The 17,085-nt window shown below is 39.7% G+C and overlaps 1 protein-coding gene across 1 annotated transcript in view; it reads left to right on the top strand.

The window, feature by feature from the left end:
- LOC307018062 (alpha-tectorin-like) overlaps positions 1 to 12,149 on the top strand; it is a 32,073-nt gene extending 19,924 nt beyond the window's left edge. The window contains 11 exon segments of the mRNA XM_079648121.1: positions 1,123 to 1,503; positions 2,022 to 2,308; positions 3,035 to 3,315; positions 5,333 to 5,443; positions 6,401 to 6,603; positions 7,312 to 7,475; positions 7,976 to 8,224; positions 8,731 to 8,893; positions 8,983 to 9,067; positions 9,918 to 10,037; positions 10,976 to 12,149. Coding sequence (XP_079504247.1) covers positions 1,123 to 1,503; positions 2,022 to 2,308; positions 3,035 to 3,315; positions 5,333 to 5,443; positions 6,401 to 6,603; positions 7,312 to 7,475; positions 7,976 to 8,224; positions 8,731 to 8,893; positions 8,983 to 9,067; positions 9,918 to 10,037; positions 10,976 to 11,055 — 2,124 coding nt within the window. The 3' untranslated portion in view covers positions 11,056 to 12,149.
- Positions 12,150 to 17,085: the final 4,936 nt, after the last annotated feature.

Raw genomic sequence — 17,085 nt, 5'->3', positions numbered from 1 at the left:
AAGAAAAGTGTTTATCTGACTTCTTTTAGAACTCCCAAAAGAGTTAACCTTTGATAAGACGTTATGTGGTTGAGTGTGAGAAGAGTCCAGCATCTCTCACTCAACTCTTACACCGTAATGAGAGCTCCATCCATCGGGCTTTTAGACATTTGACTTATCGGACCACACTTATTGTATTCAGTGTAATGGTTTGCTAACTTCTTTCCTCCCTGTGTGGTCCCAGTTCAGAGCTGTCCCCCGAACAGCCATTACTCCAGCTGTGTGTCGGTGTGCCCGCCGCAGTTGCGCCCCCGCCCGCGGGCAGAGGGACTGCAGTCAGGAGTGCGTGGAGGGATGTCAGTGCGACCCGGGATACGTTCGAAACGGAAAGAGCTGCATCCTGCCGCAGAACTGTGGCTGCTACACTGATGGCAAGTACTATGAGGTCAGTCTCACATCCAGCACCACATGGAAGAAACTCTTTTTAGTGCTAAACACTAAATCAGACTGGTGTTACAACGTTTCAATCAAATTATCTTACTCTTAAAACTGGGAGATCAAGTTTAAAGTTAATTAGTCCCATTTACTAGAGGTGAAGTTTTATTTATTTTTGTATCTATGAATAACATTGTATTTAGCATAAATAAACATTTACAATCATTTCAGGTTATGTTTCAATCCGACTGACAAATTTAAGTCAAACTTTTGCAGCCAATTTTGCTCAGTTTTGGTCTCCACCCTCCCCATACTGACTTTTAGCTGCAAAGATTCAGAGTTAACTCAAAACAATGTCAACGGAAAACTGTTTACAATCATTTCATGTTATGTTTCTATCCGGCTGACAAATTTAAGAACACTTTAACCTAAAATGTATTGTTGGAAGTTAGGGATTTTTATGTTTTGTATAAAGTATTCATGACTCAAAACAGTTTTGAATTAGTTTTTAAAAACTCTCTGGCAAGTGTCATTTAATACCAGGAAAGTATAGGAATAGTGTGGATGACCAAAAACAAATTTGTATTAATTTTCTAACTTAACTTTCACCCTCATTTGAGCTCTGTTTTGGTCACAGAATATATCTCGGAGAAAAAAAAGGACTTAATATTAAATCTCGGTTTTAACAGAAATCTTTCTTTGTTTCAGCCCAAACAGCTGTTTTGGAACACTGACTGTACCAAACGCTGCCAGTGCATCGGACGAAACCTGATCCAGTGCGACCCGCGGCGTTGTAAAGCTGAAGAAGAGTGTGCGCTACGTTACGGGGTTCGTGGATGTTTCGCTCGACGTTCCCAACACTGCGTTGCCTCGGGCGGGGGGGTTTTCAGGACCTTCGACGGTGCTTCGCTCCGCCTCCCGGCCTCCTGCTCCTTCGTCCTTTCCACAAACTGTCACAAGCTGCCCGACCTCTCCTTCCAACTCATCGCCAACTTTGATAAGTGGAGCACGCCCAACCTCACCACCATCTCCCACGTCTACCTCTACCTCAACGAGGAGAATATCCTCATCTCTGGGAGCACGGTCAAGGTGAGAGGGGATCGAGTACATATTAGTCTCGAGTACAGACTGTTTTAGTCTCCAATATTTGTTGGATCAGTCAGTTATTAAGCCCCTATTTCACCCATGTAACACCAATATTAACTCCATATCAGACCATAATTAGACTGTTATTAAAATAATAATAATAATACATAATATTTATATAGCGCCTTTCACGAAACCCAAGGTCGCTCTACAAGTCGGGTAGGGGGGGGAGTAGGGGAAAAGAGGTAGACAGGTTAGGGGGGGGGGGGCAAGCAAGTAGCTTAAAAATAGATCTATCAAACTAACTATATGCTATACTATATATATTAAGCAGTTATTACACTTTTATTAGACCCATATTTCACCCATGTAACACCAATATTACCCCCTATTACACCGTAACTACACTGCTATTACACCCATTTTACACATGGACGCGGCCTGCCAAATAAATGTAACCCAGGATACAGACAAAATGTTAGGGTAAAATATTTCTAACAAATGTTGCTGTTTCTCCGCAGGTGAACGGTACCCCAATTTCAGTCCCGTTTCTCACCGGGCTGATGACGCGTCTGTCCACGTCCGAAGGTTTCCTCGTCATCGACACGCCGCAGGACATCCAGATCCGATACAACCGCTTCAACACGCTGAGCATCACGATGGGCCAGCGGCTGCAGAACAAGGTGTGCGGACTCTGTGGAAACTTCAACGGAGACCCCGGTGACGACTACATCACGTCCAGGGGGAAAACGGCCGTCAGCGCGCTGGAGCTCGCCCAGAGCTGGAAGACCAACGGTATGCAGAACAGGTGGGTGAGGCGCTCAGGAAATACTGGAAAATACTGCAAACAGGGAAGAAACACTTGCAATGAGTCGCTTGCAGTGATTATATATTATTGTGATAATGGAGAATATATCAATGTAAGAAAAGATCAACTAGTTTTAATGCCAGAGCAGCAAAAGAAAAACACAGGATAGGACAGGTAAGAGACACATGATAATGAGAATACATATAAGAGTAAGAATGTAAGCCCCAGTATATTATATAAACCAAAAAACATATCCAGAAAAAAGAGGTATGAAAAACCTGTCCAGCATCTATCACGGTCGAGAAGTGAAATATTAAAATAAATATATAAAATTAGAGCCCCTTTTTTAATGTAGAAAAAGACCTACTCAATGTTGACATTTTTTAAAAGAAAATTTAAATAGAGTATACATACTGGGACGGGGGACATAATGGGCTTTTGTTATTTTACTTAAAAAGGATGTACATTTAGGAAGAGGATGTATGCACGTATTTGTTGCATAAGAAAACATAAGATGATTCAGTTGGTTTAAGTGCCAATAAAAGAGTTTAGAGCGAGAAGGAATCAGAAAACCCTTTTTGTTTACTATTGAACCTTTAAAAATGGTTATAGGTTGTTTCTAGCATTGCTCATCTCCCATTGTGTCATTGACAGTCTACATTTACGAACCAAAGCTGATTTAGAAACATTTAAACCCTAACGTTGATGTTTCTCCTCCTCCTGCAGTTGTGATGAGACCCAGTTCGTGGCTCTGGCTCAGTCCTGCGACAACACGGCGGTTCTGGCTCTGCAGAGCGAGGACGCCTGCCAGAAGCTGACCCAGCCGAAGGGATTCTTCCAGCCGTGCCACGGGCTTCTGGACCCGAGACCCTTCTACCAGTCCTGCTACCTGGACGGCTGCTACAACCACCAGAAGGCCCAGGTGTGCGGCTCGCTGGCTGCCTACGCTGAGGCCTGCCGCTCCATGGGGACCCTCACCACCAAGTGGATCACCCAGGAGAACTGCTGTAAGGGCACCAGCCTCCTGTAGCACACACACACACACACACACACACACACACACACACACACACACACACACACACACACACACACACACACACACACACACACACACACACACACACACACACACACACACACACACACACACAAACACATGACACACATACATGTTTTCAGGATATATCAGGACTTGTAAAAAGATGTGACGAATGGGGACACGTGTTCTCCAACATCCTAGAGACTTGGGAATCAAAATAAATACTGTCCATGCCTCTAGGAAGACTTACATCTGTGGAGATTTTCTCTAAGGTTGTAGACTTGCCTTAAATGCTACACACACACATACACGTTTACATGATATATCAGGACTAGCAAAAACAAAGTGACAAATGGGGACTCATCTTTCCCAAAGTCCTACAGACCTGGGAATCAAAGTGATTCATTTCCATGCTTCTTGGAAGACTTACATATCTGGGGGTTTTCTCTAAGGCTGTAGACCTGCTTTAAATGCAACTTGTGAGGACACACACACACACAAATACAACGACACACACAACTATGTCTATCTTGGACCTTAAGAGGACACTGACTTCCATAATAATGGTGGGTAGTATTGTGTTCGTCTCTTTGAGTCCCCTTAGTGAATGCATGCTAACTGGAGCTATCAGTGTGTGTGACAACTAACATTGTGTGTCACAGATAGCAGCGTGTGTGATAGCTAGAATTGTGTGTGACAGCTATCAGTGTGTGTGACAGCTAACATTGTGTGTCACAGCTAACAGCGTGTGTGATAGATAGAATTGTGTGTGACAGCTAGCAGCGTGTGTGACAGCTAACATTGTGTGTAACAGCTAGCAGCGTGTGTGATAGCTAACAGTGTGTGTGACAGCTAGCAGTATGTGTGACAGCTAACATTGTGTGTGACAGCTAGCAGCGTGTGTGATAGCTAACAGTGTGTGTGACAGCTAGCAGTATGTGTGACAGCTAACATTGTGTGTGACAGCTAACATTGTGTGTGACAGCTAACATTGTGTGTGACAGCTAACATTGTGTGTGACAGCTAGCAGCGTGTGTGACAGCTAACAGCGTGTGTGACAGCTAACATTGTGTGTGACAGCTAACATTGTGTGTGACAGCTAACATTGTGTGTGACAGCTAACAGCGTGTGTGACAGCTAACATTGTGTGTGACAGCTAACATTGTGTGTGACAGCTAACATTGTGTGTGACAGCTAACAGCGTGTGTGACAGCTAACAGCGTGTGTGATAGATAGAATTGTGTGTGACAGCTAACATTGTGTGTGACAGCTAGCAGCGTGTGTGACAGCTAACAGCGTGTGTGATAGCTAGAATTGTGTGTGACAGCTAGCAGTGTGTGTGACAGCTAACAGCGTGTGTGACAGCTAGCAGTGTGTGTGACAGCTAACATTGTGTGTGACAGCTAACATTGTGTGTGACAGCTAACATTGTGTGTGACAGCTCACAGTGTGTGTGACAGCTAACAGTGTGTGTGAAAGCTAACAGTGTGTGTGACAGCTAACAGCGTGTGTGAAAGCTAACAGCGTGTGTGACAGCTCACAGTGTGTGTGACAGCTAACATTGTGTGTGACAGCTAACAGCGTGTGTGACAGCTAACAGTGTGTGTGACAGCTAACAGCGTGTGTGAAAGCTAACAGTGTGTGTGACAGCTAACATTGTGTGTGACAGCTAACAGCGTGTGTGACAGCTCACAGTGTGTGTGACAGCTAACATTGTGTGTGACAGCTAACAGCGTGTGTGACAGCTAACAGCGTGTGTGAAAGCTAACAGTGTGTGTGACAGCTAACATTGTGTGTGACAGCTAACAGCGTGTGTGACAGCTAACATTGTGTGTGACAGCTAACATTGTGTGTGACAGCTAACAGTGTGTGTGAAAGCTAACAGTGTGTGTGACAGCTAACATTGTGTGTGACAGCTAACAGTGTGTGTGACAGCTAACAGTGTGTGTGACAGCTAACATTGTGTGTGGACCTGTCTTTAGCAGAATGGATCTACGACCCCTGTGCAGGAGAGATCTGCACAAACTTCACCTGCGAGCTGGAGAACGGAGGAGACCTGTGCGGCTGTCCGGAGTTACCCACAAGCACCGGCGGTGAGCAACGAAACCTACAAATCATCAATCGCTTTCTGTAACTGTGTGCTGTTAGCCACACATAAGGGGTTAATGTGCAGCGAGCCCGTCATTAAAGAAGAAAGAAAATCTCCTGGGATAATTTTTGCATTTTATCCCAATATTTTACGTGTTTTACCTTAATTTTAAAGGTCACCTATTATGCAAGATGCCCTTTCTGATGTCTCTTATACATCAACATGTGTCCCCGGTGTGTCCCCGGTGTGTCAGGAGACTCACAAAGTGTCAGAAAATACAACCCTCTCTCTTTTCCTTCATACCCACATCTCTAAAAACGGGGGAACAACGGAGCTGATCCAGATTTGCTGCGTCATGACGACATTACTAATATGTGGGCGGGCTTTACACCCACGGGCCAATCAGAAACTTTGCTATCAGAAACAATGCGCAACGTGTTTTGGAAGTAATATGGTCTTTGTTTACATTAGCATTGCTAACACTCAGAGCTAACCTGTACTGGAGAGAGTAGCCTATCTGTAAAGAAGCAGGATAAAAAAAGGAACTCACCTTGTGGTAAACCAGCGAGAGAAAGCCTTTGAGCTACTGTTTAAGAAATAATGCTTGATGTGGTTTGGAACATACTATGGCGTTCAATCAGTCTTCTCTTCACAGAGCTCACTGCTTGGATGCGGACGCTCCAAAAGGGCGTGGCCAGCAGCAGACCTATCATATAGGCCTACAAATAGTATAATAGTAGAACTTTAAATATCCTGTATTACACGGCTTAGTTGAATACTCGATTCTGATTGATTACCTTGAACCTTCTAGAGGTTTTTTTATTTTTCGCCAGAAGTGGGACGGACTACTTTTTCTTAGCGGAAGCAATGCCATTCATTTGAAATCGTCTAAATTCTGTGTGTGTGTGTGTGTGTGTGTGTGTGTGTGTGTGTGTGTGTGTGTGTGTGTGTGTGTCTGCAGGCGATGATGACATCATTCAGGCGGAGGTGACCTGTAAACACGCTAAGATGGAGGTCTCCATCTCAAAGTGTAAGCTCTTCCAGTTGGGCTTTGAGCGGGAAGACGTCCGGATCAACGACGAGCACTGCGGAGGCATCGAGGGCGAAGACTTTATCTCCTTCCACATCAACAACACCAAGGGCCACTGCGGATCCATCGTACAGGTGATGATATATTCATCTTTTTATTAATAATGTAATCAGACAATTAATCGAACATGAATTGGTAACAATTTTGATGAAAAACGTACTGCTTTTTTTTTGCACTATTCAATTACTTTATTTATTTTGTATATTGTATGTTTCACTATTAGAGGGACTTCAAATGTTGATTTCCAACAACCTTTATGCAAATGTCAATAAAGCCTTTAAAACTTGGATGTAACATCATTTTCTGTAATGTTATATTATGTTAAAATATATCATTAAATATGGACCTTGCAGGAAGAAGTATCCTGCAGGGTTAGCCAAGTTGTTTTTTTCAACGTATAATTATGATACAATACAAAGACCTAGACTTCAGATGAAACAGACAAACTAAAATATAACCAAACCAAACCAAAAACATGTAATAAATTAAAAAATAAATATAGTGAGCAACATGACTAATCAAAAGAAGTTCGAACACCAATTTAAATATAAATGTATGTTTTTTATTTTATTTATGAAATACATACATTTATTGGTAAGTTTTAGAGGTGTATGCTAGGCCATGCTAAGCTAAGCTACGTTAACAGCTCTGTATTTAACACACACAGACATGAGATTAATAATAACCTCTAATTTCACTCTGAAGCAATGTTTCCCAAAATGTAAGATGTTCTCCAGTGAAATATATACTTATAATTTGAGTTTAAATGTGTTTTTCGACAGTCTAACGGGACCCACATCATGTATAAGAACACGGTGTGGATTGAGAGCGTGAACAACACGGGGAACGTGATCACGAGAGACCGAACCATCAACGTTGAGTTCTCCTGCGCCTACGAGCTGGACCTGAAGATCTCTCTGGAGACCGTCCTCAAGCCCATGCTCAGGTCAGACACTTTAGTCATGTTTAAAATAGTTTTTCAGAATTTTGAATTTATTTCAAAATCTTAATTTTTTCTATCTAATTTTTAGGGTTTTTTCTAAGAATTTTTAGTTTTTTTCAGATATTTTAAATATTTTCAAAATCTCCACTTTTTTTATAGAATGTGTTTTTTTTCACAATTCTGACTTTTTTCAGTAGGTTGACTTTTTTTCAGAATTTAGACTTTTTTTCAGTAGTTTGACTTTTTTTAAGAATTTTTTTATATTTGCTTAATTACGACTTTTTTCAGAACTTTGACTTCTTTTCAGAATTTTGACTTTTAAAACAATATTTTGGACCTATATTTATTTTTTTTATTTACACTAATTTAAATGTTATCATTATAATTGTTTTCATTCTTAAATGTAGAATCTGTTTTTTGAACAGATTTGAATCCGTTCAATTTAAACAAAACTAAATATTATTTGTAATTTCAACCCCCGGTTTAATTCCCCCCCCATGCAGTGTGATAAACCTGACGTTACCGACTCAGGAGGGGAACTTTGTCACGAAGATGGCTCTGTATAAGAACTCTTCGTACAGAAACCCCTACAGAGAGGGCGAAGTGGTGCTCAGCACGCGGGACATCCTCTTCGTCGGAGTCTTCGTCGAGGGAGCCGACGAGAACCAGCTGATCCTCATCGTCAACATGTGCTGGGCGACGCCGTCACGATACAGCAGCGACCGCCTGCGCTACATCATCATCGAGAGAGGGTACACACACACACACACACACACACACACACACACACACACACACACACACACACACACACACACACACAATTTCAATGATAAATAGCTATACATAATTGTATTCAATAAAGTTAAATGCAATCATGTAGTGGACATTTTACTTGAATGAATATCATAATTTATTATTCTTTAAAAACTTTAACTTATTCTTTCTTACCAATTCTTACTCGAACTTCTTATGTCCATACAAATATCTTTTGCAGTTTTATTACATATTTGACTTCTTATGCTTTTAAAAATATCTTTATTTTAGGTTTTCATTCCACAATCCGTCTTTAGGTTTATTTAAAATATCTTTTTTATTTAATCTTTTTTTGAAAAAAAATCTTTTCATATATTTTTATTATTTTAAAAAAAAGGTTCAATATCATTTTAACAATCGTTTTTTTATATAATATTTTTTGAAAAACAAAATAGTAAAGTAAATCTTCTTCACTTCTTGTTCCTTTAACGTCCCTCTCCAGGTGTCCGAACATCAAGGACAACACCATCGGGATGGCAGAAAATGGCGTGTCGTTGACTTGCCGTTTCCACGTCACCGTCTTCAAATTCATCGGAGATTACGACGAGGTTCATCTCCACTGCGACGTCACGCTGTGCGACTCGGAAATTAGCGCCTGCAAAGTGGTGAGGACTTGTTCGAATGTTTTTTTTTTTTAATAAAGGTTATGAAACTTTGTCTGCTGCATTAATGTGATATTATGTTGTGTATACAGAACTGTCCTCACAAAAGAAGGATGTACTCAGAGGAAGGTAACCATCAAGAGCACATTCTGAGTGTGGGGCCCATCAGAAGGAGAGGTGAGTCGAATCAGTTCAGGTTTTGAAAGTTTGTTTACTATTCTTCTGCAGGGGACCCAAAGCAAAGCGTATTACAATTAAGCACATTATATTATCATATCATACATACATCATATTATTTTCCACAAGAAACATTTTATGTATGTTTTGGACGTTTACTGGTTCTCGGGAGAGCATTAGGGCAACTTTGGAACCTTTTATATACATTTTTTGTAACCATTTTTCAGAATTTAGATTTTTGACTTATTTTCTGAACGTTAACTTTTTTTCAGAATTTTTACTCATTTAATTATTTGTTTTACTTTTTCACAGAATGTTGATTTTTTGACTTTTTCTGGAATGTTTTGTGAGAATTTTGACTTTTTTAATAATTTTTTTTTTTTTCAGAATGTTCAAATCTTTTCTAAATTTTGACTTTTTTACAGTATTTAAACTTTTTTTACTGAATTTAAACTTTTTTACAGAATTTAAACTTTTTTTACAGAATTTAAACTTTTTTTTACAGAATTTAAACTTTTTTTCAGTAGTTAGATTTTTTTGACTTGTTTTGCGTTTTTCAGAACTTTGACTTTGTTAACAGAATCCAGATTTTGTTCCTTTATTTTAAAGATTCTTTTAAAGTGTCATCCCCTCAGAGTCGGACTGGTGTGAGAATGCGAATCAAATTTTAGCTTATTTTTTAGGACATTTATTGAGACTTTTGACTTTATTTGAGGAATTTTTTAGAATCTTTATATTTTTCAGTTTTGTGTAATTTTTTTCAAATTTGTACAATTTCAGTATTCTGACTTTTTTTGGGGAGAATTCTGACTTTCCCTGTATTCTAAAGTCTTACATGTATCGCCCTCAGTGTCAGATTGGTGTGAGTTTGGAAATGGCGGCTGTGAGCAGATCTGCAGCAGCAAGTCGAGCGGACCGGTCTGCAGCTGCGTGACCGGCATGCTGCAGAGAGACGGGAAGAGCTGCCGGAGTGAGAACACACACACACACACACATACTGTACACACACACACACACACACACACACACACACACACACACACACACACACACACACACACACACACACACACACACACACACACACACACACACACACACACACACACACACACACACACAAACACATACACACACACCCTGACAGACTGACAGTCACATTATCTTAGTTTACACTATTCTTTCTACTCTTGAATGTAAGATGACGTGGTTGAAAAGCAGATATCTGAGTCAGGACGTCTTCCTTATTGTTTTTAAGGGAAGATATTTTTATTTATTTATTTACTTAATTATTATTTTATCATTATTACTCTTATATGATCATTTCTTGGGGATTATATTTATAAATTAAATATTTCAATCATCCCTGATTTTCTTCCCTAAATTTGACATATCTGACATGCTGACTTTCATTAGACTTTATGCATTAAATGAATGTTCACAATGTATACAATATTCAAGCAATAGCTCACAACACTTTGTATGTTGCTGTTTATTGTGCACCCACTGAAAACCTGTCCAGCATCAGTACAGTAGCATGGCTTACGTGGTCATTTGTATAGGTTGAGGTTGTTCTAGGCTGTTGCTTGGCATGGCGAGAATATTGCTCCACTTTCTCCGGTCCCCGAGATTGGGCTTCCAGTAGCTCTGGAGAGAGCTTTCGCACCTGTGGCCACTAACGCTCATCATCTCTCTGCTTTGTTTCAAGACTTTGTCTCAGAAAGCTTTTGAATGGTGGTACTTTTCCCATTTAATTTTGAATGCGTCACAACACCAAGTCAAATTCTTTGTATGTGTTAACCCAACTGGTAAAAAACCTGATTCTGATTAATACAGTAAATCTGTCCTGTTTCTCCACAATAACAAAAATAATAACAATAATAAGTGTTTTTCTTTCTGTTTTCCCAGCGGTGAGCTCCAGCTGTAACCTCACACCTGTGTTTCCTCTGCTGAGCGTCAGCGCTGTGATTCTCTCTCTGCTCTCATAACACCTGCCAGCAAAGGAAAATAAGCAAAACACAGAAAAAGACTTGAAGATGCACAAAGTGTATCAGCAAGGATTAATGTTGGATTGCGTTACAGTCAGAAAAATAGACTGAAATGCACACTTTTATGAGGAAAAGTGAGTTTCCCCTTATTTTACTTGGCATAATTGTATAATATTCCCCACATATATCAGGACATCTCACTCTGTTGCCCTCGATGTAAAGCCACTGATCATTATTAATGTGATTACCTTTCAAATGACTCTGCTGGTTTGTAGAAAAATGAATGCATTAAAGTCTGTTTCTTCTTTACACCGCCACAAGATGGAGCCAACATTTGACTGTTATAGGTATATTTAATGTCGATGAAATGCAAAATATGGGCCAATATCCAATTTCCAGGGCTCCACAGCCACTGCTATTAACACACCCTGATTTAAATTAGATCTTAATATTGATTACTAAGAGTTATAGGTAATAGCTTCTGCATAACAGACAGCATTCTCCTGTTTATTGATATTTGGTATCTACACCTTTCTTGCCAATTTCTGCCTCTGTCTTAACACTCAATAATTAATTAAGTCCACATCAAACCTCAGTATAGTGTAATACTATATCTTGAAACTTACCGTTTATCAATTAGCTGTTTAATTTATTCCCAGAATATTCATTTTTGGACATCAATCAATACTTTTGTTTAATTTTACTCTATTTTTTAGCCATACAAAAGAAGAAATATGAACATTTAGCATGATACGCCCACGATTTGTTGGCATCCAGTTAGCATAACATTAGCTATGTTACTTCTGTCTGTTCGGTGTCCTGTATCCCCATTTGTTAACTTGACATTGGCCTCCAAATATTTAATATTTTAACGTTCCCGTCACATATACCCAGAATGCATTGTGGTTAACATTCCCTGCAGGCAAACAGGAATCGAGCGAGTAAACAAAACTTTTCCCAAACTTTATCCGAGTTTCAGACTTTAAAAAATCGAATAAAAGAGGCTGAAGTTGTAATACTTTTATCTGGGAAGTCAAAGAGGAGTAAATGAATGAAATATTTATGTGTGAGGAGAAATAAATACTCTAAATACGTTTTTAACTCATTATTTGTTCTTGTAGTGCCCAGGCTGTAAGATATGCAATCAGTTGTATTTTAATCGATATAATAGCTATACTGTCAATAGCGTGATGTTCTCCTGGTTCATGTTGTCATTTGGCATCTTATGCGTTTTAAATGTGGATAAATGTAATGAAATGTTGGGTTAGTTACACAGTCAGTAAGTTTTGTTATAGGTAGGCCTGTTTTATTACCTTCTATGTACAAATGTACAGTCTGTCAGTGTGGTGGTTTATGTCATGACTTTTATTTTTTATTTCAGAGTCTTTTTGGGTTTTAAAACGTGACCAAAAGCCTTTTTTTTCCTTTGAGAGCAGCACCACCCGACTTTTAATAAATGAAGAATTTCTCAAAGTCAGTGTGAGTCCAGTTTATTTAATGCACCACATTCAGAAGATCTTTGACTTTAATAAACGGATAAAAATACATCGGAGAAAACACTTTATCACAAGTAAAAACTGCATCAAAATATAATTTATGTCACAGCCTCGACACAAACTGGAGAACCCAAATGCACGACCCAGAGACACAGTATTGAATGTAACAAACAAAAAAACAGCTTTGACTATCATGCAGACTCTGGGCCTCATGGCGGCGGCTCACGTTGAAGTCCCGCTCGGGTTACTGCATATGCGCCGCCTGCAGAGGTGGTTCTCCAGCCTGCGTTTAGATCCCAAGAGGCACAAACAGCGTCTGGTGACCATCCCCCCTCCGGTTCTGGGGGTCCCCGGATCACCTCCGGAGAGGGTCTCCACTGGGACGGGTGACCTCCTACATCACAGTGTTCACGGACGCATCCGGAACAGGTTGGGGAGCGACCTGCCTGGGGAGAGCTATAGGTGGGCGCTGGTCTCTAACAGAAACACGGCACAGCAACCTCCCAGAGCTGTGGGCAGTGTTCGTCCTCCAGCATTTCAAACCCTTAACTCGGGGGAGACATGTAATGTTCAGGAGCGATAACAGCACCACAGTGGCATACATCAACAGGCAGGGCGGAGTCCGCTCCACCGCTTTGTTGACCACAGCGGAGAAACTGTGGTTATGGGCTTCAGAGGTGGTGTTATCTCTACAGAAGCTGTAGGCCTATACGTTTTTTGGTGCCATAGTTTATGGGCGCTGTATGCAATAGCATAAGATAATAAGATTTACTTCTTTGATCCAAAATCGGGAAATTGTGTTGTTATGAAATTTCTAACTTTTTTTTTTTCTCCCCAATTTTCGGCGCCCTTGATGGGTTGATGCACCCGTAGCATTTGCCTATACTGCCTATGCCAAGGGCCGGCATGCATCCGTCTCATGCAGCACACGCCTAGTGATTGTGTTACTCTTTAAGTCATCACTCAGCTATCAGTGACTGAATGACGAGTGAAAGGCTGGGCTGCACCGTGCAAACAAGCATGCATGAAACAATATATATACTTGCTTTGTAATTTCTTATCTTTGTTGTTTTGTAGATATCAACCTTTCTTTATGGGTCATTATTCCAAAAACAAACACTGACAGGGTGAGCAGGATCTCAAAGTGAAATGGCTACACACGTAATAGACCAACGACTTAATTCACAATAGATTTTAAATGGTTGTAATGCTTTAAAATGGATCATATTGCTTCCACTAAGAAAAAGCAGTCCATTCAACTTCGTGGCTGTAATTGCGGAAACAGCAACGTAACTTACTAACTTCCTGTTAATGTTTACTTCATGCCTGTCTTCTTCTGCTTTCCCTTTTAGTGTTTACCTTCTGTCTGTCTTCTGCTGTTCTCTGTAGTGTTTACTTCATGCCTGTCTTCTTCTGCTTTCCCTTTTAGTGTTTACCTTCTGTCTGTCTTCTGCTGTTCCCTGTAGTGTTTACTTCATGCCTGTCTTCTTCTGCTGTTCCCTTTAGTGTTTACTTCCTGCCTGTCTTCTTCTGCTGTTCCCTGTAGTGTTTACTTCCTGCCTGTCTTCTTCTGCTGTCCCCTTTAGTGTTTACTTCATGCCTGTCTTCTTCTGCTGTTCCCTGTAGTGTTTACTTCCTGCCTGTCTTCTTCTGCTGTTCCCTGTAGTGTTTACTTCCTGCCTGTCTTCTTCTGCTGTTCCCTTTAGTGTTTACTTCCTGTCTGTCTTCTTCTGCTGTTCCCTGTAGTGTTTACTTCCTGCCTGTCTTCTTCTGCTGTCCCCTTTAGTGTTTACTTCATGCCTGTCTTCTTCTGCTGTTCCCTGTAGTGTTTACTTCCTGCCTGTCTTCTTCTGCTGTTCCCTTTAGTGTTTACTTCCTGCCTGTCTTCTTCTGCTGTTCCCTTTAGTGTTTACTTTCTGTCTGTCTGATCATACAGTCAATAACTTTGTTGTTATTAGCATCTGGTTAGCTAGCTATGCTAACGAATATAAGAAGCTTTTTCTACAACCAGTGAGGTAAAGGCACATCTTTATATGATCATTATAGTTATAAAAAAATAAGAGAATAAAGTAAAAAAAATAGGTATAAAATACTATATGACAGTAACAAAGTTATTATTAATAAACAAGAATACAGTTTGAAAGGGGAGTGATTTGTAAAATATCCATAAAGAAAAATAAATCTGCGTACAGTTCTGTTTCATCTGGGTGTTGAGAGATGTTTCCATAGATCTCCTCATGTTGCTCTCAAAGTGAACCAGATTGATGCTTTTAACTTCAACATTTAAAACTCTCTCTTTTAACCTCTTTCCTTCTCTTGCTCTCTTTTTTCTTTTGTTTACTGGGGACAGTTTAGTCATCATTAATAAAAAAAAAGTGTACCGAACTTCTTTCTCCCGATTGATATGACAGCACATAGTCCCTTGATCCTCCTTAGCAACGGCCTGCGCTCCTTAGCAACGGCCTGCTCTCCTTAGCAGCGGTCTGCTCTCCTTAGCAACTGTCTGTTTTCCTTAGCAACTGACTGCTCTCCTTAGCAACGGTGTGTTCTCCTTAGCAACGGTCTGTTAGTGAAAAACAACAGACCTTTAAATGTCCAAATTGACCAATCAGTTTCAAGTAACAAAGGACAAAATCATCAATGTTGCAACTAATTGATTTCAGTAGTCCATATCAATTATGACTAGCTTAGATGACACTCAAAGTATTTTTGCATGCATCTGTTACGTATTTCGTCACGTTGCAGGTATTTCACTCTTGCATGATTCACTTCTCTTTGTAAAGGCGGTTAGTGAGTCACTCTAAAGTTTAGTTAAGGTGAAGTTTATAGAAAAGGTTTCACTGAGTTTGCTCAAGGTATTTAAATTACGTGTGTGGGATGATCAAATACATATTTGCATTATTTAATTAAGGGATCGGCTTTGTTGGAACGGCAAAGGTGAGTTTTAAGATGTAATTATTTGAGGTTTCTGAGAAACTTGTATATCTTTGACATAATACTTTGATTGCATGCATGTGCTCTTGCTTGTTTACATCACATGGCTTTCAGAGGTAATTATTAACAAATATTTCTTATCATAGTGTGCGGCACATGGCTGTTTAATGATCTCTCTCTTATCAGGATTAATCCACCCCCTAAATGTCATTTTAAACCATATTTTATTGACCCTAACGATGAATGATTCAGAGATGTGCTAGAACAAAAGGCCATGGGGGCATACAAAGAAAGTCAAGCAGCTTTTATACCAATCGATGTTATACATTGTGAAGAAAGCGGATTTCTTTTTTTTCTTTGTTCTTTGCCTTTGGATTATATTGTCACGAGCTATTTATTTTTAAAAGAAAGGTCAAATAATTACTGATTCAAGAAAGGTAATGCAATACTTAATTATTTTGAGTTCACCCCCTTTGTCTAACGCTGTCTCATTCCTTATTTTATTTGTTTAACAATGGCAGGAAAATTGTACCCATATTGGTTGTTTTATATTTCATTTGAAAAGTAAAAATCTTTCTTTCTCGCACTTTACTATTTTTTGAAAGAAAGTGTTACGCCCCACCCTTAAAATTGCACAATGGGGCTAACAAAATCTACCGCTGCTCAAATTCAACACAAAAGACACCTTTAAAATCCTCAAATCCACAAAATGTATAACAACAAACATGTCAAATGTTCAAATATCAATCTTCGAGGCAGAGGCACAGCAGTCGTCCCTCTTCTGCTGCTGCACCGGAGTGTTTAACCTCTTCCTCCTCCAGAAACAGAAAACAGGGAGTACATACAGTCGTAACAAAAGTTAAGAAAGGTCAAATAATGATTGATTTAGGAAAGCATTCCAAAACATAATGGGTTTATCCTCTGGAGGAAATTAATATCCAAAACTAAATTAGGGATGCTGTGTTGGCCTTTTAGATAGTTGGTTCACAGATTAAATGATCTTTAAAACAATTAGATAATTAGCAATTACATTTAGCACAACACACATTCATGGTCGCCAGACTTTGGTAGGTCAAATAATTACTGATTTAAGGAAGCTTTCCAAAATTAAATGGGTTTACACACTGGCTGTTTTATGTTGCAGATCAATACATGAAAGTCTCTTCAGCGTGTGTTTCGGATGTCTCACCACAAACATGTTCACAAAAGAACAGGAAGTGGTAAAATGTTGATTCATTTCCAGGTTTGAGAACTCATTTCTGCACCTCTCTCTATAGTAGTGGAAACAAACCGTTGTCACCAGCTCCCCACCTCAAAGCAGTAAGAACAACTTGTTCAAGAGTACATAGTGATTCGATGTGCCCTTAAACAAGTTGTTCTTACTGTAATAAACCTGGAATGTGATCTCATTATTGAAAGTATTTAAGTGAGCGCGTCACATTCTTCTTCAATGTGTTCAGTTTAATTATTAGGCTTGCAGAGAGGGATTCCCTCACTGTGTGTTGGGTGTGTTTGAAACTGTTAGAGGTGTTCCCTCGCTGTGTTATCCTCCCCATGACGTGGCAGCTGCGTGGATAAGATTACTTGTTTTATCTCAAAA

Source organism: Notothenia rossii (assembly GCF_949606895.1).
Source record: "Notothenia rossii genome assembly, chromosome: 9".
Taxonomy (NCBI): domain Eukaryota; kingdom Metazoa; phylum Chordata; class Actinopteri; order Perciformes; family Nototheniidae; genus Notothenia; species Notothenia rossii.
Note: the sequence above shows the minus strand (reverse complement) of the source record. Positions and strands in the feature narration are given on the sequence as shown.